The sequence below is a fragment of the Chiloscyllium punctatum genome, chromosome 17 (genome assembly GCF_047496795.1).
Source record: "Chiloscyllium punctatum isolate Juve2018m chromosome 17, sChiPun1.3, whole genome shotgun sequence".
NCBI classification, from domain to species: Eukaryota; Metazoa; Chordata; class Chondrichthyes; order Orectolobiformes; family Hemiscylliidae; genus Chiloscyllium; species Chiloscyllium punctatum.
Genome location: NC_092755.1, coordinates 90,826,057 through 90,850,812, shown reverse-complemented (window position 1 = coordinate 90,850,812; position 24,756 = coordinate 90,826,057). Strand labels below are relative to the sequence as shown.

General features: G+C 44.2%; 2 protein-coding genes across 3 annotated transcripts; one reads left to right on the top strand and one right to left on the bottom strand.

The window, feature by feature from the left end:
* Positions 1 to 622: 622 nt before the first annotated feature.
* Positions 623 to 12,499, bottom strand: unga (uracil DNA glycosylase a). The gene is made up of 7 exons (XM_072587871.1): positions 12,260 to 12,499; positions 11,182 to 11,412; positions 7,195 to 7,290; positions 4,435 to 4,532; positions 3,241 to 3,329; positions 2,011 to 2,189; positions 623 to 1,178 (listed from the first exon to the last, which is right to left on the bottom strand). Exons 1-7 carry the CDS (start codon positions 12,368 to 12,370, stop codon positions 1,038 to 1,040), a joined length of 945 nt encoding a protein of 314 aa, XP_072443972.1. The 5' UTR covers positions 12,371 to 12,499; the 3' UTR covers positions 623 to 1,037.
* On the top strand, positions 10,874 to 23,301 carry alkbh2 (alkB homolog 2, alpha-ketoglutarate dependent dioxygenase). 2 transcript variants are annotated; one of them, XM_072587872.1, is made up of 5 exons: positions 10,874 to 10,974; positions 13,000 to 13,103; positions 13,759 to 14,145; positions 16,112 to 16,310; positions 21,295 to 23,301. In XM_072587872.1, the coding sequence occupies exons 3-5, from the start codon at positions 13,818 to 13,820 to the stop codon at positions 21,605 to 21,607; spliced, it is 840 nt and encodes a 279-aa protein (XP_072443973.1). In that variant the 5' UTR covers positions 10,874 to 10,974; positions 13,000 to 13,103; positions 13,759 to 13,817; the 3' UTR covers positions 21,608 to 23,301. The 2 variants fall into 2 exon arrangements, with proteins under 2 accessions (XP_072443973.1, XP_072443975.1); XM_072587874.1 differs by lacking the exon at positions 10,874 to 10,974 and adding an exon at positions 12,647 to 12,795.
* The last annotated feature ends 1,455 nt before the right edge of the window (positions 23,302 to 24,756 follow it).

The following is a 24,756-nucleotide window of genomic DNA, read 5'->3' as shown; positions in this document are numbered from 1 at the left end:
AGGTTAGTTCAACTAAGCACCAGCTTGGTTCTTCTTTGAGCTAACCTTCCATCGCCTCCAACAGCTGGAGAGGGACTTGAAGGTGGAGCTTCTGGCTCAGAGGCAGGGACACTACCCACTGCATGGCAAGACTAATCTCTAAAGATGGAAAATAAAAATCTAGGTAAATGCAAGCGATGAAACTGCAAAAAAAAAAAAAAAAGGGGGGGGGGGGGGGGGGGGGGAAGATAACAGGACTTGACAGCAACCTTGCCTTTCAGACTTCATTGTCAACTGACCTCAGCACACATGATGGAGAATTGATATCTTGTCAGAGTTGTGATATTTTAACTGAGACATTAAACCTATTGTTTTGTTACTACACAAGTGACCATAATAGATCAGATGGCCTGAGGGGCACACCCTTCAACAAAAACATCTTAACAGGTACTTCAGAACTGCTTGTACAATATGGAACCTGCATTACTTACAGAAAACTACCCACCCATTCACAAAACAGACTGGGATTGTCAAAAAGTACCTGATGTCCAAAAATAAAAAGGGATCCTTTCAAATGCAAGTAATTTTTCTTGTTGAAGTCATGAATACTTTAAAAGTCACCTTGAAAATGCTCAGTCATGAATGAACTCAGTAAAAAATTTTATTTAAAACATATTTACAATGTCAAAGCAGTTTACAGCAAATCAAACATGAACAGATGAATGAATGCATAGACATATTTACAATGAAATTACAACTTCAAAGCTCCGAGTCATGGACCAAATGCATGACATTGTAGAAATTCCATAACTAAAAAAGGATATTAACACCTGGACATTCATTGGCCATTGGAACAACAAAAAGAAAAACTCCATCTGATCTCTTCAGGGAGTGCGGAGGTCCCAGAGATTCAACATGTAACTATCCAGTAATAAAGGCCCCTTTAGCCACTTAAAATCAAGAATCTTGCCCAGTTTAGGCTCATGATAAATCTTCAGTGAATGGTGTCATTAGGATCAGCAGACTCCCAGAACACACACACACACTCTTGACTGGACTCACAGCAACTTCCAATTGATAGGTGCCTTCCCAGATTTCTTCAGCAATTCATTGGTTTTGGAGAAGTGTTTGCAGCCAAAGAAGCCTCGGTTCGCAGACAGAGGAGATGGATGAACCGTCTGCAGTACGTGGTGACGTTTCTACAACAAAATGGCAATCCCAGTTAGAGCAAAGAGGATATTTGTACAAGGGGTGGTGGGTGAATATTACTGTAGAGTCTTGAGGGACTTCTACTCTTCATGGATGTTCTAGCGCTTGCATTAGAAGAACATTTCAGCCAGACTAACACAAAAGACTAGATAAGATGTCTACCTAAGCCAGTTTGGAACAAAGGAGACGTGTATCAATGGGTTTATTTGGTACAGTTTATTGTATCAATAAATTAAAGGAGTCAAGCAACTGTGTACACAGTACAACATCATATAGAAATAAAACAATCATAATTGTTAAGATCACCACCCACTGGAGCTTTCCGTGCACAAACACAAGCTTGATGAGTCTGGGAACAGAGCAAGGCAGACAAATGCAAACAGATGACCAGAACCAACAAAAAGATTCCCTTTACTGACACTCCCTTTCTCTCCACCCAGCTGTGTCGCAGAAAAAGCTGAGAAACTGCTTCAGATCGAGCAGGGGTATCATGCTGTATACAAAACTGCCTCTGTGCATCGAAGAGTTTAATCAAACTTTTGAAGGAAATCCTTAACCAGGGCACCCCTACACACCACGTAATTGGCCAAGGTACATTACTACTTCAGCCAAATTGACTAGATTGACCCCCCTCCACCGAACTGTGTACTGCACAGCTGTCATCGTCACCCACAAAAAAAGTGAGCGCACTTCCTGAGCGATTAATTGGTTGAAGCACTTTGGCACATGCTAGGAAAATGAAAGATGCTACATTAAAAAAAAGTGGTTTTCACAACACAGACAAACAAGCCTTCACTAGAGGAAGAGTTTCAAAGTCCTTACCCTGTTGATTACACTGCCTTTGCGCTGTGCGTAAGCTCCCCACAGCATGAACACCAAACCATCCAGCTTGTCATTCAGACAAGACACAACTGCATCTGTGAAATCTTCCCAGCCTCGCTCCTTGTGAGAGTTTGCGTTGTGCGCTCGAACAGTGAGGACTGCATTCAGCAACAACACTCCTGTTTCAAATCGCCAAACAAATTCAGAAAAGTTTGGTTAGTCTGGTACACAAACTGCTAAACTGCCCTGGCATGTGCTGACTAATTCTTCCCCATCTAGATTAGAGTGGTGCTGGAAAAGCACAAGTCAGGCAGCATTCGCCCCACCCCTCCACTTCTATTGGCAAGCCTGGTTTTTCATTTTCTAGATCCTGAAAAGGAACATTCACAAATTGTATGAAAAAAGGTAATCATATAAGAGCCAAGTTTAAAACGAACTAAAGTGCAATTTGATTCAGTTTTTGATGACACTATCACCAGGCACCTGAATTATAGGTTATATTTGCAGTTATAGCGCCCAGAGAACACGAGATCTTAGGAGATGACCTAGGGGTTGCAGTGAGAGAGAGAGAGAGAGAGAGAGAGAGAGAGAGAGAGAGAGAGAGAGAGAGACTCACTGAGATTCTTGTGGAGAGGAGGAGAACGCCTTCAGGGTAGATATCCTTGCAAGAGGATTCGCAGTAAGGTTAAAATCAACTAGGCAAAAGTGAGGACTGCAGATGTTGGAAACCAGAGTCTCGGTTAGAGTGATGCTGGAAAAGCACAGGTCAGGCAGCATCCGAGGAGCAGGAAAATTGACGTTTCAGGCAAAGCTCTCATCGGAATTGGAGGGGCAACTTTTTCCACACAGAGGGTGGTGCATGTACAGAATGAGCTGCCAGAGGAAGTAATGGAGTCTGGTATGTTTACAACATTTAAAAAGGCCTCTTGATGGGTATACGAATAGGAAGGGTTGGTGGGATATGGGCTAAATGCTGGCAAATGGGGCTCGTCTAATTTAGGATATCTGGTCAGCACTGACAAGTGGAAACAATGGGTCTGTTTGCATGCTGTACAACCCCATAACACTGACGAATTTAAAAATTAGACACGGACATATCTCAGTTTAAAAAAAAACAAAAAGATCCAATTTTAACCTTTGAGATCAGACTTACCAGACCTATTAATTGTCAACTCGTCTCCCCTCACCCTAGTAAAGAAGCTGAACTCAAATGTTCGACGTGTATATTACCTTGCTTAGCCCAGCCAGTCAGATCACCATGTCCTGGGGGCTCAAAGCCTTCAATGTCAGACTGAAGCTCCTTGTACATGTTTTCCAGACTGCATGAAGACAAGATAGTTTCTGGTAATCTCAAGTTGATCATTCAATACAAAAAAAAGAAAACAAATACTTCATTCCTTCACCTCAACTCCTTCAGGAAGCTCTTCATAAAATCAGAAGGCAATGCATTCAGAGAAGGAGTGTGCACCCACTGCTAGATAAAGATAACAAATGCTTGGAGCAAGCAGCTGCCAAACATTTGGGATTGGGAGGTTACAAAAAGGACAAATCATATTCATTAAGTTCCCTCTCTACTCAGGATGGGCACAAGACAACTGGACCAGAAATTAGACCATTCAGCCCAATGAGTCTTCTCTGCCATTCGATCATGGCACATCTAGAAACCCTGCTTCCAAAGCCCAACTTAAATAAAAATAAAAGGGCAGGGTCATTCAGTTTACACTCAGGATCACACTGGGTTATTTCAGAGAGCTGCCCTATAACCAACTACCTTTAAGGTTCAGGTTGGTGAATTATGAAGAAAGGGCAAAGTCAGAAAGGATCCTCTGCCAACATCCAGCAAAACACTGCAGGTGGCACTGGATGGTGACAAGGGACAGGAGCTTTGCCAACTTCCCTGAACCAGGGGACAAGACAACCAACTGCCGTACCTAAAATCAGAGGCTGCTTCTAGGTCTCCAATTGCTGGCTACCAAACATCTGACATACACACAAAAAAGGTAGCAACTTTAGTTAACATACACATCTGAGCTGGCTTCAATTGTGGATGGGACTGGGGATTTGATACACAGTAATTTTTCTCTAGTTGTCCTATCCTAGTGATAAAAAGGGGTTGAGGAAGAGGCGATACCTACAAATCAATGCTCAGACTTTCACCAGCATAGGGCAGGCTCATTGCAGCCAATGGACGTTTCTTACTGAAAACTGGGTATGCCATCAGGAAAATTAAAACCACATACCTGCTTGGTTCTACATCTGAGACAATGGCAATCTAAGAATTGTAACACCTTACCCAATCTGCTGGTTTACTGGTCAAACAGTTACACTTCTAATATTCCAAAAGGTGTTGGAGCAAGTTAGAGATAGAACCCAATAGTCAAAAAGTACTTCCTCAGACAGAGTGTGCACGAGGCAATGACATACCTGGGGGGAGGTGGCACTGGGCGCTTTACACTGAAGCACAGTCCGTGGGCCTGGTTCGGTCCATGGTACGGGTCCTGGCCAAGAATAACCACCTTCACCTAGACACAAAACACAAAGCTGCCACTTACACTATTATTCTACACTCTTGAGGTAACACTGAACAACCCTCATGTTCAGCGTTTAACATTGCCACCATCAAGCTAGTCTGAATTTATAAACTTCTCGCATCCTCCAAGAAAAACAAATGAAGGTTACCCCAAATGTTTCAACCCATGGCCCTAAACCAAGTCAATAAACCACACTGAGGACTGCAGGTGAGGGAGATCAGTCAAAAAGTGGGACACTAGAAACATGCATGTGAGGCAGCATCCAAGGAGCAGGAGAGTTGATGTTTCAGGGATAGGTGGGGAATGGGGTGAGGGGACACATAAATAGTGGGTTGGGGAAGAAAGGGAGCTGGGAAGGTGATAGGTGGATGAAGGTGGGAGGGGTGACAGTGATAGGGACAGAGGGGAGGGGGAGGGTAGACTGGACAGGTAGGACACTTAGAGGGTGGTGTCGAGTTGGAGGGGAGATGGAGAAGTTGATGAAATCTACATTGATGCCGTGTAATTGGAGAGTCCCAAGGCAGAAGATGAGGTGTTCTTCCTCCAAGAGTAGGACCCCCAATCCTCCCTTCCACCAGCACCCCCCCCCCCACCGCATCTTCAGATACAGGTCATCTTTCACCATTTCTGCCACCAATGGTCAGACCCCAGAGATATATTTCCCTCCCCATCCCTACCTGCATTCCACAGAGACCATTCCCTCCGCATCTCCCTCGTTAGGTCCAGACCCCCCCACCAACCCATGTACCTTCCTTTGCCACTGCAAGAGGTGCAAACTCTGCGTCCAAATCTCCCCCTCACATTCATTCAAAGGTCCCAAAGGATCTTCCCACATCCAACAGATATCCTGCATATCCATACATCTCATCGAGAGCAAGACACAATAGATGTGGTCTCCTCTACACTGGGGAGGCAGGATGCCAACTTGCGGAGCATTTCAGGGAACACCTCTGGGAAAGTCACCAAAACCCAACTGCTGTGTGGCTGAACATTTCAACTCCAAGGACATCAAACCCCCGCCCCCTTCACCACCTGAAACTTGGAGGAAGAACGATTCACATTTCACCTTGGGACCCTTCAACCAGATAGGATCAACGTCAACTTCAACTTCACCAGCTTTCTCATCTCCCCTCCCCACACCTCATCCCAGATCCAACCCTCCAAGTCAGCGCCACCCTCCTCTTGCCATCTCCTTCCCACCTATCCATACCACCCGTATCTACCTATTGCCTTCCCAACCACATTCCCCACACCCTCCGATCTGTCTCAGCCGGTTCCCCCCGACACATTCTGATGAAGTGCTTATGCTCAAAACATTGACACTCTCGCTCCTCTGACGCTGCCTGACCTGCTGTGCTTTTCCAGCACCACACTTCAACAATAAACTACAGTGTAACTACAGGCTACACTCCCTTCAAATGGGAAGGTCCAGAGTCAAAGAAATAGATGCAACCCCCCAATAACCTTATAGTAGCTCAGGTTGGTCTGGGGGAAGAGGGATTGCATTTCTCATTGTTGTTCCATTAGATATTGACACCAGTGACAAGGCCAGCTCCCAATTCCCACAAGTACCTCAGTCATAGTTCACACGAGACAAGTCAAACTTCAAAGGAAATCCCAAAGTAACTGGAAGAGTTGCGATGCTGCTCCTCTAACAAGATTATGTCGTCCTTGGCATTCCCCTCCCGCCATAGGTCCTAAAAGACACAGACTCCGAAAGGTCTGGGGTTGAAGGGTTTCAGGGCCAGTTTGATTATAGCTAACAGATACCGCCTCAGGCAGAAAGCTTTCAAGTTAAAAATAGAACACTCATACACTGAAAGGGGCACGGCCAATTCTCCCAGCTCGGTTTCTCTCTGGTTTGGTGTTTAGCAGTACAGCTGAAAAAGCTGCTGGACCCAGGCGGATCCTCCTCTCTCCAGCAAGACCCTGGGTTTGATTTGACCTTTTGTAAACAGGGACGTTTATGGGGATTGTTACAAGTATTTGGAACAGCATCATGAAGTTGGGTTTTCAGATGGGTTAAGCTATTCAGTATTCTGTTCTTGTGTTTTATTTGGTAACCTTGTAAATACATTCCGATTTGTTTGAAACTAAAACGGTTTAACCAATGGCATCTCTCCTAGAATATCCGCAATACATCTGCTTAAAGGAGGTCTGGCCTGGTCCATAACAGAGTTAAATCCAGTGGACTGATGAGACAGCATGAAGAAACAAGAAACATGCTGAAAAAAAAATCAGAGAAAGAGAAAATACTGCAGCTTTAAATCAGACAAGAGGATTTTGTGGTTAATAGGGTTTACAAAGAAACTTTATTTCCTCCTGGACATACATTTTCAGTTTTTATTCCTGAAGGAACCGGAGAGGGGGTGGTAAACAGAAGCCAACTTCCTGATGGAACCTAGAGTTCAAAATGACCCCTTGGTGTCACAGGTTAAAGCAAATGGAAACGTCATCCTTGCACAACAGTACAATTCCTTCTGGTTCAAAAGCTCAATGCTTTACCCATTAGTTCCTGAAATGCATACAATGCTGATTGCCTTAAAAATGGCTAAGTTTCATGAAAGGGCTCTCCTCCACTTTGCTGATAATCTTCCAATCTGCTGGAAGTTACAATTCAAATCACTTTTCAACAAGCATTTACAGTACTTACATCATGGAAGTTACACATCTCTGTCCACGTGAAGACTTCGTGAGGTGGTGGGTAAACTGTGCACCGCCTCCTCTCTGACGCTATAAATCCCATCAGCTGCAAACAAACAGTACATTTAAACATGTGCATCAGATAGGGTTGCTGCTTTACATCTCTGTGCATTCATCTGTTCATTTATTTTTCTCTCTGCAATTCGCAGAGTGGCTCAGTGGTTAGCACTGCTGCCTCACAGCACCAAGGTCCCAGGTCCGATTCCAGCCTCAGGCGACTGACTATGTGGAGTTTGAACATTCTGTGTGGGATTCCTCCAGGTGCTCTGGTTTCCTCCCACAGCCCAAAGGTGTGCAGGTCAGGTGAATTAGACTATGGACAATTTGGCATGGCTAAGGACTCACCTTCATCCCCCCTCCTCCAAGCATCAATTAATTTAATACACGCCGTGACATCGAACACTTCTTCCACTGCCTCCGAGCTTACTTCCACAATCAGGACTCCCACCCACCTCCAACACGCTGCATCCACCTGGACACCCCATGCTGGCCTATTATCCACCCTTGACCTCTTCATTTCCAACTGCCACTGGGACATTAACGGCCTCAACCTGTCTACACCCCGCCCCCCACTCCAACCTCTCACCCTCAACGTGCAGCCCTCCAATCTAAACCTCTCCATCAAGCCAGCAGATAAAGGGGGGGGGTGCAGTGGTAGTCTGGCACACTGACCTCTACACCGCTGAAGCCAGACGCCAACTCGAGGACACCCCCTCCTACTGTTCCCTCGACCATTCCACTCTGACCTTAAATTTACCTGGACCATCTGACACCTCCCTCCCCTTCCTGGCCCTCTCCATCTCCATTAATGATGACTGACATTTTTTACAAACCCACCGACTCCCACAGCTACCTGGATTACACCTCTTCCCACCCTACCTCCTGCAAAAATGCCATCCCGTATTCCCAATTCCTCCGCCTCTGCTGTATCTGCTCTCAGAAGGACCAGTTCCACCACAGAACACACCAGATGGCCTCCTTCTTTAGAGACTGCAATTTCCCTTCCCACATGGTTAAAGATACCCTCCAACGCATCTCGTCCACATCCTGCACCTCTGCCCTCAGACCCCACCCCTCCAACCGTAACAAGGACAGAACACCCCTGGTGCTCACTTTCCACCATACCAACCTTCACATAAACCAAATCATCCACCGACATTTCCACCACCTCCAAACAGACCCCACCACCAGGGATACATATTCCCTCCTCACCCCTTTCTGCCTTCCGCAAAGACCGTTCCCTCTGTGACGAGCTGGTTAGGTCCACGCCCCCTCCCCCTACAATCCACCCTCCCATCCTGGCACCTTCCCCTGCCACCACAGGAATTGCAAAACCTGCGCCCACACCTCCTCCCTCCCTCCCCTCCATCCAAGGCCCTAAAGGAGCCTTCCACATCCAAAGTTTTACCTGCACATCCACCAATATCATTTATTGTATCCGTTGCTCCCGATGCGGTCTCCTCTACATTGGGGAGACTGGACGCCTCCTAGCAGAGCGCTTTAGGGAACATCAACCACACTGCCCTGTGGCCCAACATTTCAACTCCCCCTCTGCCGAGGACATGGAGGTCCTGGGCCTCCTTCACCACCCGACGCCTGGAAGAAGAATGCCTCCTTGGATGCTGCCTGAACTGCTGTGCTTTTCCAGCACCACTCTAATCCAGAATCTGGTTTCCAGCATCTGCAGTCATTGTTTTTACCAAATTGTCCATAGTGTTAGGTGCATTAGCCAGAGGAAAATGGGTCTGGGTGGGTTACTCTTTGGAGGGTCGGTGTGGACTGGTTGGGTCTAAGGGCCTGTTTCCACACTGTAGGGAATCTAATCCAACACTATTCTGATAGAATTACCCCAAATCATCCATGGGCACCATCCCATCCTACCCAGCCCAGCAAACAAGCAGACCCTTCTTGGATTTCACACTTGGAGGCAAGGAGAACATGCTGTGCTGGTGTGGTGTAAAACACAAACTGAGTGCCATGACCCTCTAACACCTCATTCTGGCTTGACAGCAACCGACCATACTCTCACCTCCAAGTCAGAAAGATCCAAGCTCGAGTCCTACTCGAAACCATCAGCACAGAGGTTGATGCTGCTACTCCAGTCAGCACAGAGGGAGTGCGCTACTGTAAGCGGAGGCTTTGTCACTATTTCAAACAGGAGCTGACCCTGGTATCCCAGCCAATACCCATCCCTTGATCAACATTACCAAAAAAAAACACAATCACCACATTAGTATTTGAAGGAGCCTGCTGTATGAAAATTGATTGCTACATGTCCCACATTACAGTAGGGGTTACACTTAAAGTCCTTCTCTGGTTGAAAAGGATTTTGACTCAGATAGGAGGCAAGCACAGTGCCATATAAATGCAAATCTCTTCTCATTTACTGATCTAGTTATAAACACACACCTGGTCTAAAACAGTAGCCTCTGAAAAGTGGTTTATCTCATTAAATCACAGTCTTGTCAGTAAACAACCGGATCTTGAAAATGAATGACCAGCCCTTTTTTTAAAAAAAAGAGAAACCACTTCCAAGAACTGCATTTTGGACTATCCAGAAATATTAATGAATACTGAAAACCAAACAAAAACACAGTGCTGTCATGGTCTGTAAAGAATCCCTACATTGTGGAAACAGGCCCTTCTGCCGAACAACTGCTGCCTCACAGCAGCAGGATCCCAGGTTCGATTCCAGCTTTGGACACCTGTCTGTGTGGAGTTTGTACATTCTTCCCGTGTCTGAATGAGTTTCCTCCCACAATCCAAAGATGTCAGGTGAATTGGTTATGCTAAATTGCCCATCGTGTTCAGGGATGTGCAGGTTAGGTGCGTTAGTCAGGGGTTGGTGAACAGGTCTGAGTGAGTTTACTCGTCAGAGGGTCAGTGTGGACTTATTAGCCCAAAGGGATTCCATACAGTAGGGATTCTAACCAAGTTCACACACTTCCTCCAAAGAGTAACCCACCCAGACCCATTCCCCTACCCTATTTTCCTATATTTAACCCTGACTAATGCACTAACCTGCACATCCCTGAACTAGTCAGGGTTAAATATAGGAAAATAGGGGAGGGGAATGGGTCTGGGTGGGTTACTCTTTGGAGGAAGTGTGTGGACTTGGTTAGAATCCCTACTGTATGGAATCCCTTTGGGCTAATAAGTCCACACTGACCCTCTGACGAGTAAACCCACTCAGACCTGTTCACCAACCCCTGACTAACGCACCTAACCTGCACATCCCTGAACACGATGGGCAATTTAGCACAGCCGATTGACTTAACCTGCACATCTTTGGACTGTGGGAGGAAACCCACGCAGACACGAAGAGAATGTGTAACCTCCACACAGACAAATCCAGGTCCCTGGTGCTGAGAGGCAGCAGGGTTAACCACTGAGCCACCCCAAACAAGTCAAAGATCACTGGCGAGAGCACCAAAATTGGAAGTTGATGAATTATCAGAAATAGACAAAGAGAGGAACACGGGGCTGAAAATGTGTTGCTGGAAAAGCGCAGTAGGTCAGGCAGCAACCAAGGAACAGGAGAATCGACGTTTCGGGCATCAGCCCTTCTTCAGGAATTCCTGAAGAAGGGCTGATGCCCGAAATGTCGATTCTCCTGTTCCTTGGATGCTGCCTGACCTACTGCGCTTTTCCAGCAACACATTTTCAGCTCATCTCCAGCATCTGCAGCCCTCACTTTCTCCTCAAAAGAGAGGAATACCACAGGTTTAAAGCGAGTATGGATTTTAAAGAGCGAAGACGGGTTGAAATATTTTTTAAAAAGAGGGGCAGGAAAGTGTTGTAGATATTTAGCAGGCCTGGGAATATCGTGGAGAGAGAAACTTAGCAGATAGTTAGACCTCTACTTGGGAACTGCAAGTGTCAAGCTTCTGTTGTGCGAGGAGAGTGTTGGCGATTGAAAACAAAAGCCCCTCCCCACCTTGATAAAGTACGGTTTGCTGAACTCCATCAGCAGCTCGCTCTTCCAGCTCTCCCCAAAGCCCGGGGGCACGTTGCGGGCAGCGAGTCTCTGCAGGGCCGCCTGTTTGTTCCTCTCGATGCGGGACAGCTGCTCGGGGCTGAGCGGGGAGCTGGGCTTGACCACCGGCGCTTCCTCTCCGTCCGGGCCAGCCTTCAGCTTCTTGACCGGGGTCCTCATGCCATTGTGTTCCTGGTCACCGAAAGAGAACAGACGGGTCAAGCGGGGGTAGAGCCGGGGCCCAGCGGCACTGAGTGACCACAGGACCCTCATTGTAACCGCCAGGAGCCGCGGAGTTTCGCGGGAGATATTCGCATACCCCGCCCCTTCTGCTCGCCACATTCCATTTCGGCCCCACCCCCGCGCTCCCATTGGCCGGCCCCGCCTCCTTTTTGTAACATTCCCTTCCACAAACAATCTTTCCCGCCAACTTTGGATTAAAAAAAGAGGAAAAGACTGAGACTTTATCTGGAAACATTCGCAAAGACAAAGAAAATACCCACAAATGTTTGGAGACCCAGAAGCCACTTTTAATAGAATAAATTACCTGTAATTCATCAAGTTCATGTTGCCATACAAATGGGTTTATGGATAAATTTATCCGTAAAGCTCCGAACTCCAATTAGTTTGTCTATTTGCTAAATTAGTCCACATTAAAGATTTATTATAACTGTCATTAAATTACACCAAGATGAAGATATAACTGGCTAGCTGGGGGGGAACAAACTGAATCGGGGGAATTTTTCTTTTACAGAAAACGTTCTAAATTACTCAAACGGCAAAACGCTCCTCACTCAAGAAAAGTTCAAACTCTTCAAAGGCAGGTGTGGTTAATCAAACTCAAATATGTTAGAGCAACAGAATACTCGATTCAATTCACAATTTGGCTTCGATTTTACACTCTTTATTAAAATCATGTCTTTAAAAAAAGAGTACTGCGAATGCTGACGATCTGAAATAAAACGATACAGTGCTGGAGAGACTCAGCGGGCCTGGCACCAATTGTATAGAGAGAATAACAAAGTGACTTTTTAATTACCTCCTGATAATTGTCCTTCCCATTCTCAACACCTTCCTCCGAAGCCTCAGACAAAGTTCTTTTTTTAGCTGCGGGACCGAAATAAGATGCAATCGTTTTCTGCCCGATCATTTTGAAGAACCGTTTACCTCCAAATGAGTTAATATTTTCAGAATTTTGAGTAAGCTCAGCCCGGACACAGCAACCTTTCAGGATGTCTAACTAGCATGGCTTTTTTTCGCGCCAGATCCCGAGGGCGGGGACAAGATTTCTACCAAAAATACTTAGCAAACTTCCCCTCCCCCGGAAACGACCCAACTGGGGAAACTTTGTGAATCAACCCGACAGAAATAGCAAACCACTCAAAATGTGTTTCGCACAATTACTGACAATTAGACCATTTCTCCTACACAAAATATCACATCTTCCCTAGAGATTTAACTGCAATCTCAATTAAATAAAACCCCATACTAGTGATATGTCCCAGGTACTTTGTAATCAGCTCTTACAAGTTTAAAATATATTTATTCCAATCGATTTAACAATGGAAAAAAAGAGTAAGTGGAGGATCTGTACTTTCAACTCGTTGAAATAGTTTGTCAAAATAAATTCCAATGACATTAATCTATTTGTCTACAACGGAGTGTTGAGGGTTTGTGAGTGGAATTCGAAACTATTTGATAAAGCGCTTGTTATTGCATTTAAACAAATGATCACGAGGTTCATTCATTGCTGTCCATTCATTCCCTGGGTTCATTTAGAGGAAAGTTGGGCGTTGATTCGCTGATCCTGGACACGTGCTCTGCAACAGGAAAGAGGAAGTGAACTTTTGTAATATGGTTTGGAGGAGGAGTTCAGTGTCAAGGTAAATTCCGCTTAAGTTTGGAAATAACATGCATTCAAAATAAATTTGCAATAACCGTAGCCTTCAATTCAGTGAGAAGTAAAATGCAAAGTGGGGCTGTTCTGTAATTGACAATTAATTGCCCACGAGATGATGTAATTGAAATAAAACGAAGACTGGGGATGTAGTAAATCTGAAATAAAAACAGAAGTTGCTAGAGGAATTTCATTCTGAAGAAGAGTTATTATGGACTCGAAACGTTAACTCTGCTTTCTCGCCACAGATGCGCCCAGACCTGCTGAGTTTCTCCAGCAATTTGTGTTAATGTTCTATCCACTTAGTTTCATTTCGAGGTAACCATGGTTAAAATAACTGTGGACGATGGAGATCGGAAACAAAACCAGGAATTTCTGGAGAAACCCAGTAGTTCTGGCAGCATCTGTGAAGAGAAGGAAGATTTAATGTTTTGAGTCCAGTAAGTGGAGATGTGGGAGCAGGATCGCGTTGAGCGGATGCCTCATCTAGTTCACTGACTTGGTTTGGGCATAATATGCCACTGATGACTCCAAGGAATCTCAGTGGACAAACAAACAAGCCAAATCAAAACACTGCATTGAAGCAGTTTGGACTATAGTCAGACATGTGTATAAATGGCCATGTGCTGTTTTCTGAACAGATTGCTACTGAAGGTGACTTAACTCGACACCATCGTGCTGCTCAGTGTGACCAGGTGCAATGATGGACAAGTTTGTCATCAGGCGACCAAAGAACTGTGGCAATTCCAAGTCAGAACAGTGTGAGGTCCAAAAGCAGATGGATAGTCAAGCAGTGAATGATCCAATGGCAGAGAGTCCAAGGAAGAAACTGAAAAGCAGGACAGGTGAAAGTGAATTAACAGAACTGACACCCACCTTAAACGAGCAGGGCTTGCTGAGAGATGCTGACTGTTCTTGGAAGCAGCTGAGAGCGGAGGGACTGAACTGTGATTATACCAAAATATTCACCAAATCAGAGGCGGATGACATGTTTTTGCAGTTGGAGAAAGAGCTGGAGTATTTTTCAGGTACAGATTAAGATATTGGAGTGGAACAAATTTACAAAAGCCCAAATTCCTTTAAACAAACCACTATGACTTGAGCAGCAACCCTGGCTCATGCTCTGTAGGGCTTCTACTGTTTTCTAAACCAGATGCACATTGGGCATCGTCTCATTTGAGTTGAACTACTGCTAAAAGCAGTTCTTTCCTGCCACCCAGTGCTAGAGAGACTGCTGAATTGATATCGCTGAAGAGGGATGTCATTCAACCCATCTGAGTTCATGGATCTGGAAAGATCTCAAATGCTGTATTGCCCAATTGTTGGTGAAATGTTTCCAGTGATTGTTCTTCCACTATTTCTTCATTGTCTTGAATGGGTTTCTACTTTAAATGCATCCTGGTAACTCAGGAATGCAAACACTTGTTGCTGTAACAGTGCGAGATCAGGATTTTATGACAACAGCATTTACTCATACTGGAGTTATTTCACAATTCCAATATGAGTAAATGTTTTACAGGATTTCACTTACAGCTCCTTTACTAATTCTAACATTAAAAATGTTCCAAGCATATGACAAATAAATCATCTTAAAATCAAGAGATGGGCATAAAATAACAAGGTGGATCCAGCATTATCCCTCCAACTTTTGTGATCATTCTGCTGCCATGGTTATCCTACACTTTTGAACTCCTCCATCATTGTAATATTATGAAATTAGCAGATCATATTTACAGCTGTATGAATTTTACGCGTACTGTATTCTCACTTTCTTTTCTGAGAAAAGATCCATGGCAAACACTTGTTTTAAACCATGCTTGCACACTCAGTGGAAAGTTCTTTTTAACTTATTGCCTAACTTAGATGTTGAAGATACTTTCACAACGTCAGTTCCTGATCCCACACAATAAAGAAGTTTCCAGACCTCCGTCCTGTGGTCCCTTAACTAACATTCACAGTTGAAAGTAGTATTTCTGCTTTCTCCTCATTGCATTTAGCCCAAAGTCAACTCCCAAGTCTTTCGTAGTTGAAAGTTTGACCTTGATTATTGTCAAGAGTGTGGTGCTGGAAAAGCACAGCAGGTCAGGCAGCATCTGAGGAGCAGGGGAATTGATATTTCAGGCTTAAGTCCTACTCCTCAGATGCTGCCTGACCTGCTGTGCTTTTCCAGCACCACACTCTCGACTCTGATCTCCTGCATCAGTAGTCCTCACTTGTTCCTGATCTTGATTATTGTATTGTTTCAAGCATTGGCAACTACATTTCTGAGGAAAAAAATCCTGATTCTTCATAAAAGAGACATGGAATTGATTAAACCAACATTAGGAAAGCAACTCTTTTTTTAAAAAAATCATTCACAGGATATGGGTGGTGCTGGTTCGGCCCATTCCTAGTTGCCCAGGAGGCAGTTAAGTTGCTTTGGGTCTGGAGTTGCAGGTAGGCCAGACCAGATAAGAATGACTAATTTCCTTCCCAAAAGGTCATTAGTGACCTAAATGGGTTTTTCTGACAATTGATAATGATTTCATGGTTAGCATTAGACTGCCAAATCGAAAACTCTATTTAATTCGAACTTCACTGTTGGCCATGATGGGATTGGAATCCATGTCCCCAGAACATGTGGAGTTTGCACGTTCTCCCTGTGTCTGCGTGGGTTTCCTCCGGGTGCTCTGGTTTCCTCCCACAGCCCAAAGATGTGCAGGTCAGGTGAATTGACCATGCAAAATTGCCCATAGTGCTAGGTGCATTAGTCAAAGGGAAATGGGTCTGGGTGGGTCACTCTTCGGAGGGTTAGTTGGGCTGAAGGGCCTGTTTTCACACTGTAGGGAATCTAATCTAATCTTAAAAAAAAATTACCTGGGTGTCTGGATTAATAGTCTAGCAACAATATCATTAGCTCACCATATTGACAAAGTTAGCCCATTGGTGTAAATGTTATGATTTCTGTCTTGACTCCAGTTTCTTTTCTGAAGATTGTTCTTTTTTTTCTCCAAGGTGAACAGACCAAAGTGCAAGTGTTTGGCAAATGGCACAATATTCCACGTAAACAGGTGACATATGGGGACCTTGGCTTGACCTACACTTACTCAGGGGTGACCCTGGCCCCTAAGCCCTGGCTTCCCGTGCTGGAGATGATCAGAGCCCGAGTAACGCAGGCTACAGGACACACGTTCAACTTTGTGCTGATCAACAGGTGAACAGTCAAAGACAGTGTGGTGGGAGAGCTCAGATGGGAACCAGTAGAGAGAAGCTTTGAAATAACAGTTTATTACCTGGTAACCACAGACTCCAGTTTTTCAGGGTACAGAAGGCAGGTGATTAACTGTTTCAGCAGTTGACCACAGGGTTTGTATTATTGGTCATGCTGATGCTGGCCCTGAGGGAGGGAATATCTGCATAGGGGAAAGTTGCATTTGTATAGCAACGTTAGGTTCTTTACAACCAAGAAAATGTTTTTGAAGTGTAGTCACTATTCTACTATAAAACATTGCAGCCAATTTGTTCACAATAAGCTTCCACAAACAATAATTTATTTATAACCAGAAGAATGGGATAATCTGTTTTTGTCAGAGGTATGGGTTCTACCCAGAGCTGACAAGGATCTGGGTACTTTTGCTTCATACTATCCTTGCTTTAGAACCTTGACCCAGGTTTCCAACCTATGGGATAATGACCTGATGGCTTTTCACTGATACATGTATTGGGTAGGAAGCCAGTTGTCTTTTAAAAGTGAGTTGACAAGTTTTCAAATGTAAGCTGTCAATTATTAATCGGCTTGAGAACGTATGCCTGTCGGTGCCCTAGTTTACCAAAGGATGTCTTGAATTGGTTGCAGTTTATTTATCACTTCCAGGGAGAGTGTATGAGATCAATTAGACAGGGGGAATACTGATTATCCAGCTTAGCTTTCCTCGACCTTTCATCCAATTGCTTGGCAAATGGAGGAGAAAATAATCATGTATTCAATCATTCAGACAAACTCAATTGGCTACAGTCCTCATGCCTTGTGCTTTGGCTGTCTGTGTAACTCAATAAAAGAGTGCAGCGTCAGTGGGAAACGTTGGTTTGGGAAGAAGCAGTACATTCAGAGAAGGAAAATGAAGAGTGTGAGCTAAAATGGCATCTTTCTCATTCTCACACAACCAAAAGTGTTCTTGTAGTAAAATTTACTTATCATACAGAACAGTCAGAGTCACTGAGGCCTTTTCTTGTGCAGTTCTGGCTGCCCTGTTATGGGAAGGATATTGTTTAAACTGGAGAGGGCCCAGAAAAAATTTACCAGAATGTTGCTGGGAATGGAGGGTTTGAGATATAAAAACATATCGGAAAGGCTGGGATTTTCTTTCACTAGAGTGTAGGAGGTTGAGGGATGTGCTTGTAGAGGTTTAGGGATATGCTTATAGAGGTTTATAAAATCGTGAGTTGAATGACCAGGGTCTTTTCCCTAGAGTGGGAGAGTTCAAAATTCGGCATATTTTTAAGGTGAAAGGAGAAAGATTTCAAAAGGACGAGGGGCAACATTGTTTCACAGACAGCAGTTCATATATGGAATGAATTTCCAGAGGAAGTGGTGGATGTGGTTACAGTTACAACATTTAAAAGACATTTGAATGAGTTCATGAATAGGAAAGGTTTGGAAGGATATGGGCCAAGTGCAGGCAGATGGGACTAGCTTGGGAACATGGTTGGCATGGACTGGTTGCACCAAAGGGTCTGTTTCGGTGCTGTATGACGCTATGATCATGATTCTTTGATTGCTTGTTTAATGTACACATAAATGACTGGACCTGGGTGAAGGATGAATGTTCTCCTGGAAGCCCAGAGAAACTCCCTTGATTTTTGAACCGTGCTATGCTGTGTTTTTTTTAATCTCCAGTTGGAGTCTGGAGTTACTGTCAGCTGTAAAAGGTGATGGGTTTGTTAATGTAGCACTCATTCAAATGTCAGCAGGGAGTGGGTGGGTGTGTAATTTTATTTTAATATTGACCCGTGTTGGGTGAAGACAATTGCTGAGTTAAGATGGCACTCTTAATTTCAGATACGGTTTTGCTGTCTCCCATTGTAAAAGTCAGGTATTAATTTTCTTCTTGAGTTCTCTGCCTGTGAGCTGCAACATCTGTGGGCCATGGAGAGGCTTTCTGAATACACTCTGAGTGGATGTGATTTTTTTTGTACCTAAGTACGGTGAAAAGTTTTATTTTGTGAACAGTACAGACAGATCATAGCAAACAAGGACATAGAGATCAGAGGACGCTTAGACAGACCGAGGTGTACAAGGTTACAGCTGCATGGGAGGTGCACAAAACAAGATCATTGTTATTAGAAATTAGAGATTGATGGGCTGATACTTGAAGAAAACACATTAATTGGTAACTTATTGCTACTGGACAGTTGTCTTCCTTGTTTGTATGAGGAAATGTCCCCGGAGAGCAACTTGCTTTGGGAAGAATTTTACAGTGCACTGGTGTTAGATAAATGTAAAAATAAAGTCCAGAAAGACTAAAGGTTAATGAATGGTTTAAGAATGAGACTGACACAGTGACGGTACTGAGTGGGAGAGACCCATGTTTGATCCTTGGGTCATGTCGACTCAGCTGTGAGGAGATTTAGTGGCTTCACAATTTAAAGGAGACTTAAACAATTCTGGGTGCTCATTCCTGATCACTAAATGATCTCTGCTGGATGTCCCTGTGCCTGAAATTCTGGTGTCCCTCTGGGATTTATCTCTGCCCCCTCTCCTGTTTTGCATCTAGATGCTGTCTTTTGGCGACATCATGTGAAAACACAGTGATATGTCCAATGTGCAGACTGACCACATTAGGGTATAACTCACCACCACCCCTCCACTGCCTCAGATTTATAAGACTGCTTAAGCAACACCATTGCTGGAGAAGTATACGCTTGCTCTGATTCCTGGTCCTGAGTTACCGACTCCATCTTTTCCAGGCAAACTGTGAGGCTGAGCCAGGCTGTACGTGACTTTGGTCTTGCTTTTTGACCCCCAAATGAGCTTTTGACTACAATTTGTTCCATCACCAAGACTGTGCGCTCTTCACCCTCCTGACATTACCTGGTACTGCTCCTGCCTCAGCTCCTCTGCTGCTGAAACCCTCATCTGTGCTGTTTTGTTCTTTCTGGACTTGACGAATGCAACACTTCCCTGTTTCCCATCTCCCACCTGACCCAGAGCCTATCTCTCTCACCCAGTCTTCCTGTCCATTATCCTTCTATCCACTGACCTACAGCAATGTTCCGTTTGAAAATTGTCAAGCATGTTCACAGATCCCACCATAATTCTTCCCCTTCCCAGGCCTAAATCCCCTCTGATATCTACGTTCCCAGAATTCGGGCTTCCATTTCCTTTTAGTCTTTGGCGTTGCTGATTTAAGGAACCATTTATTACTCATCTTGAAGGGGACGACGAACCTACTACAATCCATGGGGTGTACAAAAGGGGTTGTGTGAACTACTGCCTTCAGCTACAGCAGCCTATGAGATGCAGGTACACCCACAGGGCTGTAATGAAGGGAGTTCCAAGATTTGATCCAGAAACAATGAAGAAACGGACATATGTTTCGAAGTCGGGATGGTGCGTGACTTGGGGGGAGACTTGCGTGGGAAACTTGGTGTTCCCATGCATCTGCTGTCCACCCCTTCAAGAGGGAAGGGTTTGGAAGATGTGGTTGGTTGATGGAGCATGGTTAGCACCGCTGGAGGAAGTGTGTATATAAAGAAGTGGATAGGGTGTCAGTCCAGCAGGCTACATTTGTTCTGAATAGAATCTGGTTTGTTGTGTAGTTGCAATAGCACTTGTTCAGGCAAGTGGAGAATATCCCAACACACCTTGTGACTTTGACCTTTTATAGATGGCCAACACTTTGGGGAGTTAGAAGTCCTAGGCGTGTGTAGACCCTACCTCACTCACCTCATTGGCAGCTGGGTTGTTGTCATGGTCTAGAATTTTCTCCATAAATCATCTTCCCTCCAAATATGTGAAACCCTTCCCACAGGCAGGATGCAAGGACACAGTTGGACAAATATCTCCAAGTTACCGCTGTCATATTTTGTCTGGTAATGCTGCTGTGAAGCACCTTGGAATGTTTTACTCCAGCTAAAAGTGCTTAATAAATGTAAGTTCTTGTTGGACTGGATTGTGGGCTCCGCTCCCATCGAGGAGTTGCCTGCAGACTATAGGTGTGTAGGACAATCCTAAGGAGAATGGGCCGCTGGGTAAGCTATCACTAGTGAGCTGCTTACTAACAAAAACAGCAATTGCTGGAAAAGCTCAGCAGGTCTGGCAGCAGAGTCCTAGAGATTACAGCATGGAAACAGACCCTTCGGTCCAACCCTTCCATGCCAACCAGATATCCCAACCCAATCTAGTCCCACCTGCCAGCACCTGGCCCATATCCCTCCAAACCCTTCCTATTCATATACCCATCCAAATGCTGCTTAAATGTTGCAATTGTACCAGCCTCCACCACTTCCTCTGGCAGCTCATTCCATACACGTACCACCCTGTGTGTGAAAAGGTTGCCCCATAGGTCTATTTTGTATCTTTCCCCTCACCCTAAACCTATGCCCTCTAGTTTTGGACTCCCTGACTCAAGGGAAAAGACTTTGCCTATTTACCCTATCCATGCCCCTCATACTTTTGTAAACCTCTATAAGGTCACCCCTCAGCCTCCGACACTCCAGGGAAAACAGCCCTAGCCTGTTGAGCCTCTCCCTATAGCTCAAATCCTCCAACCCTGGCAACATCCTTGTAAATCTTTTCTGAACCCTTTCAAGTTTCACAATATGTTTCTGATAGGAAGGAGACCAGAATTGCACACAATATTCCAACAGTGGCCTAACCAATGTACAGCTGCAACATGACCTCCCAACTCCTGTACTCAGTACTCTGACCAATAAAGGAAAGCATACCAAACGTCTTCTTCACTATTCTATCTACCTGCGACTCCACTTTCAAGGAGCTATGAACCTGCATTCCAAGGTCTCCATGCATCTGTGGAGAGAAAGCAATTTTTCAGGTTCGGTGTCCCTTCCTCAGACCTAGTGAGCTGCTCCTGGGACTAAGGGGAATTGCATTTTTTAAACTGAATCAGCGTTTGTATCACAATCAACTGACCACCAGATGTGAGTTAGGAATGCTGATGTTTTGTTCTCACTGACAGGTACAAAGATGGACGAGACCACATAGGGGAGCACCGTGACGATGAGAAGGAACTGGAGCCTTTCAGCCCCATCGCATCGGTCTCCTTCGGTGCCTGCCGGGACTTCATCTTCCGTCACCGGGACTCCCGAGGTAAACATGCGACACGCCGCCTGGAACCAGTGAAACTGCTTCTGGGCCACGGCAGCCTGTTGATGATGAACTACCCCACCAACATCTACTGGTACCACAGCCTGCCAGTCCGCAAAAACGTGCTGAGCCCCCGCATCAATCTGACCTTCCGCAAGGTCCTGCCTCTGGCAAAGGCTGATTGACAGCATTCCCCTCAGCACAAATGAAGACAACTGATGGATAAGGGGAGTCAACAGTCCGTTTCTGAACTTTCTCCTTGAAACTGCTGGGCTGAGATTTGCCTTCAGCAGCAGTGGCTCTGTTACTACTTCAGTCCGATTGTCTTCTGGATGAGTCAAATTGAAGACCTGTTTGCCACCCCCTCATGTGGATTAAGGGATCCTATTTGTGCTGTTTGGAAGAAGGGCAGGCAGCTATGATTGGTGTTTCACTCCATGTTTAATTCTTCAAACAACGTTGCGAAAATAATTGCTCTCTTCACTGTTACTGTCGGTGGGATCTTTCTGTGCGCACATTGGCTACCACTTTTCCTGTACAATGAGCAAACTACTTGATGAAACGTGAAGAGCCTTGTGACTTCGAGGCTGTTAGAGGTGCTTTATAGATGTAGGGTTGTCTTGATACAAATTGTCTGTTCGTACATTAGTTAGAGGCCTTTACGGCTCATAGTCATCCCCTAATGCTACAAGCATTAGGATGGAGAGTATTGCGCATAGCACTGAGTGGGAAGCCTACCTGGTGTAAATGCCCCCTCAGTGATGCTAACATAAACCAATGACAGCATCCCAAACACCTTGCTGAAACTGGGCTAACAAAGACAAAGAATCAAGCTCATAACTCTTTGTATTCATAGCACCAGGTTGATACTGGTCATCCTTATATGCAATAAAAGTTGTATTGATTTTCAAGTAACACAATGGTCTTCCATAAGTTTTTGTTCTGAATATTTTTATATCAGGAATTGATTAAATCAATAACAGCACATGACTCAGACACATTGCCGACAATAAAACTATTGATAATTAATGTGCATTTTTTTAGGGATTCCCATTGACTATGATCAAGTCGAACAATATAGACCTCCCTGGAAGTACCTTTTCTAATCAACCTGTTCAGGGATGTTATTACACATCTCTGGAGTAGGTGAGACTTGAACTCACACCTCTTGGCCCAAACATCTAGACACTACCACTGTGCCACAAGACTTAGTCTTAAATTTGTACACCTGTTTCCTTTGCATGGAATTTCAGTTGAAAACCATCTTTACCACCAGAAGCTGTAGAATAGGAATGTGTCTGGTCCTATATCTGTATATATTTTACATATAAGAATCATATACTGCTGCAACATTTTTTTATGCAGAGTCAGTCCTTGCGCAGATTAACTGTGAATTCCTATGTAAATATGCTACTCTCTACTTATACTCTGTTGCCTTGTGTGCTGTAATATTCAGTTTGGCTTCTCAGAGGAAATTTCTTCTCCGACCAACTTCTGCTGCATTACAGCACCATTGGGTCTGTATTAGCACCAGGCATGAGGCCACACTCAGCTAGTAGAGAAAACCTTGGGGAGCTGTCAGATAATGCTATCTTACTAATGTAGCCACTTGCTATACAAAGGTCTCTACTACTATTCACCTGAAGAATGCCAATTTTTCCTAAATTATGTTTTGTTTAACCCATTGTGATCAATATCGTGTATACATGTGTCCTTCCCAGTATGGTTATCAAGTGAAAACTGTTGATTACGTATTTTTGAGGGGCATGATAACAAATGGTAAATACTCTTAAGATTATATTCCACATGAGCATCAAAATTTATCAATAGAGCCAAAAATGGTTTTCTTAATGTACTTTTTTTGTAATGTAGTATAAAGGAAGCAACTAGTTACAGCTTGCTGGATTACACTAACAAGAAAAGGAAATTAAATTTTCTTGTTGGGAGCATTCTTTTTCTTTTACTTAACTGTTGTTGCTGCATGTCTGATTTAGCACCTATCTTGATCACATCTGATTGTGGGCTAAAAATTTTCCAGCAGGGTTGTTCAGTCATGATCAATGATGGAAGTATGTTTGCTTTCTCCAGGTGCACTGAAGCATATTGTAGTCCTCCAACCATTGACTCAGCTCAGATCAGTCAACTTGTTGACAAATCGAGGATCGAGGAATGCTAGTCCCATAGAGTGCATCACTCAGCACATGCTACATAAATTACAGGCCACTCAAGAAGCATTTTTTATAGATTTGAGTTAATCAAAAAGGAATATTCTCGTGGCAAAGGTTTGGCTATTCAGGACTGAGATTAGAAATGATTTTGGGCACTAATGTTACGGTGAGCCATCATTGGTTGTAACCCTGTCAGGACAACATCGACTAATCAATTGGTGTTTTAACGGTCTGTGTTACAATGTTATACTTTGGTTTATCTAAATAAGACCATAAGAAATAGGAACAGGATTAGGCTGTTCAGTCCCTTTGGCCTGTTCCATCATTCAATAAGATAATTCCTTACATCCACTTTGCTGCCATTTCCACAAAACCCTCGATTCCCCAACTAATCAAGAATCTATAATCTCAGCCTCAAATATACACAAGAACCCTGTCCCCACAGCTCTCTGGGCCAAGTAATTCTAAAGATCTACACTCCACAGCGATGAAATTTCTCCTTCTCAGTCTTAAATTCATGCACTTTATTCTGGTCCTAGAGTCTCCAATGAGGGCAAACATCCTTTCAGTATTTACTCTGTTAACCTTAATAAATATGTTATTTGGGACTAAGATTTTACAAGCTTATAATGTTAAGAAGCAAAAGTTTCTGTGATACATTTTAATGTTGCTCTGTATCTGTGGAAACTCAAACTCCTGAAGGGATCTCCTGATTCTAATATTATAGGTAGACCACAGAAGGCCAATGTCAAACACCTTGTGTACATTTTAGGAAAAGTATAGATAAGAATTTGTTGAAATCTCAATTCTGGTAAGAGTCTTTGTTTCTAGTAAAAGGGGTGATTAATTATCAGACCATATCACACTAGAGTAGCATTGCCCATAAACACAGCCCTAAGGTATATGTGACTAGGGCAGGAAGCAAGCAAATTCTGTTCCCTGTTTTCATTTTCACGGATAAAAGTCAGGGGCCCAAACAGAAGGGGGAACAAGAGCAGGGAAGAGGTGGCATTAAGTTTCAAAAAATGGTATCCTAGGAAGAATAGAGGTGGAAGGGGGTCTCCACAATTCTGGAGAATGAGTTGAAACAGAACACATTCTTGGTTTAGACACATTGAAGAGTTTAGGAGGGAAGTGTCTGAGAAGTATTGATAAACTCCACACTA

What these genes read in the sequence shown, in the direction of transcription:
- unga (XM_072587871.1), bottom strand. Translation starts at nt 12,370, where the DNA reads ATGATCGGGCAGAAAACGATTGCATCTTATTTCGGTCCCGCAGCTAAA. An exon ending in GGAAGGACAATTATCAGGAG is followed by an intron (nt 11,413 to 12,259) that starts GTAATTAAAAAG and finishes TTCGGTGACCAG; the next exon opens with GAACACAATGGCATGAGGAC. An exon ending in AAGGCAGTGTAATCAACAGG is followed by an intron (nt 1,179 to 2,010) that starts GTAAGGACTTTG and finishes ATTTTGTTGTAG; the next exon opens with AAACGTCACCACGTACTGCA.
- alkbh2 (XM_072587872.1), top strand. Translation starts at nt 13,818, where the DNA reads ATGATGGACAAGTTTGTCATCAGGCGACCAAAGAACTGTGGCAATTCC. An exon ending in AGAGCTGGAGTATTTTTCAG is followed by an intron (nt 14,146 to 16,111) that starts GTACAGATTAAG and finishes TTTTTCTCCAAG; the next exon opens with GTGAACAGACCAAAGTGCAA. An exon ending in AACTTTGTGCTGATCAACAG is followed by an intron (nt 16,311 to 21,294) that starts GTGAACAGTCAA and finishes TCTCACTGACAG; the next exon opens with GTACAAAGATGGACGAGACC.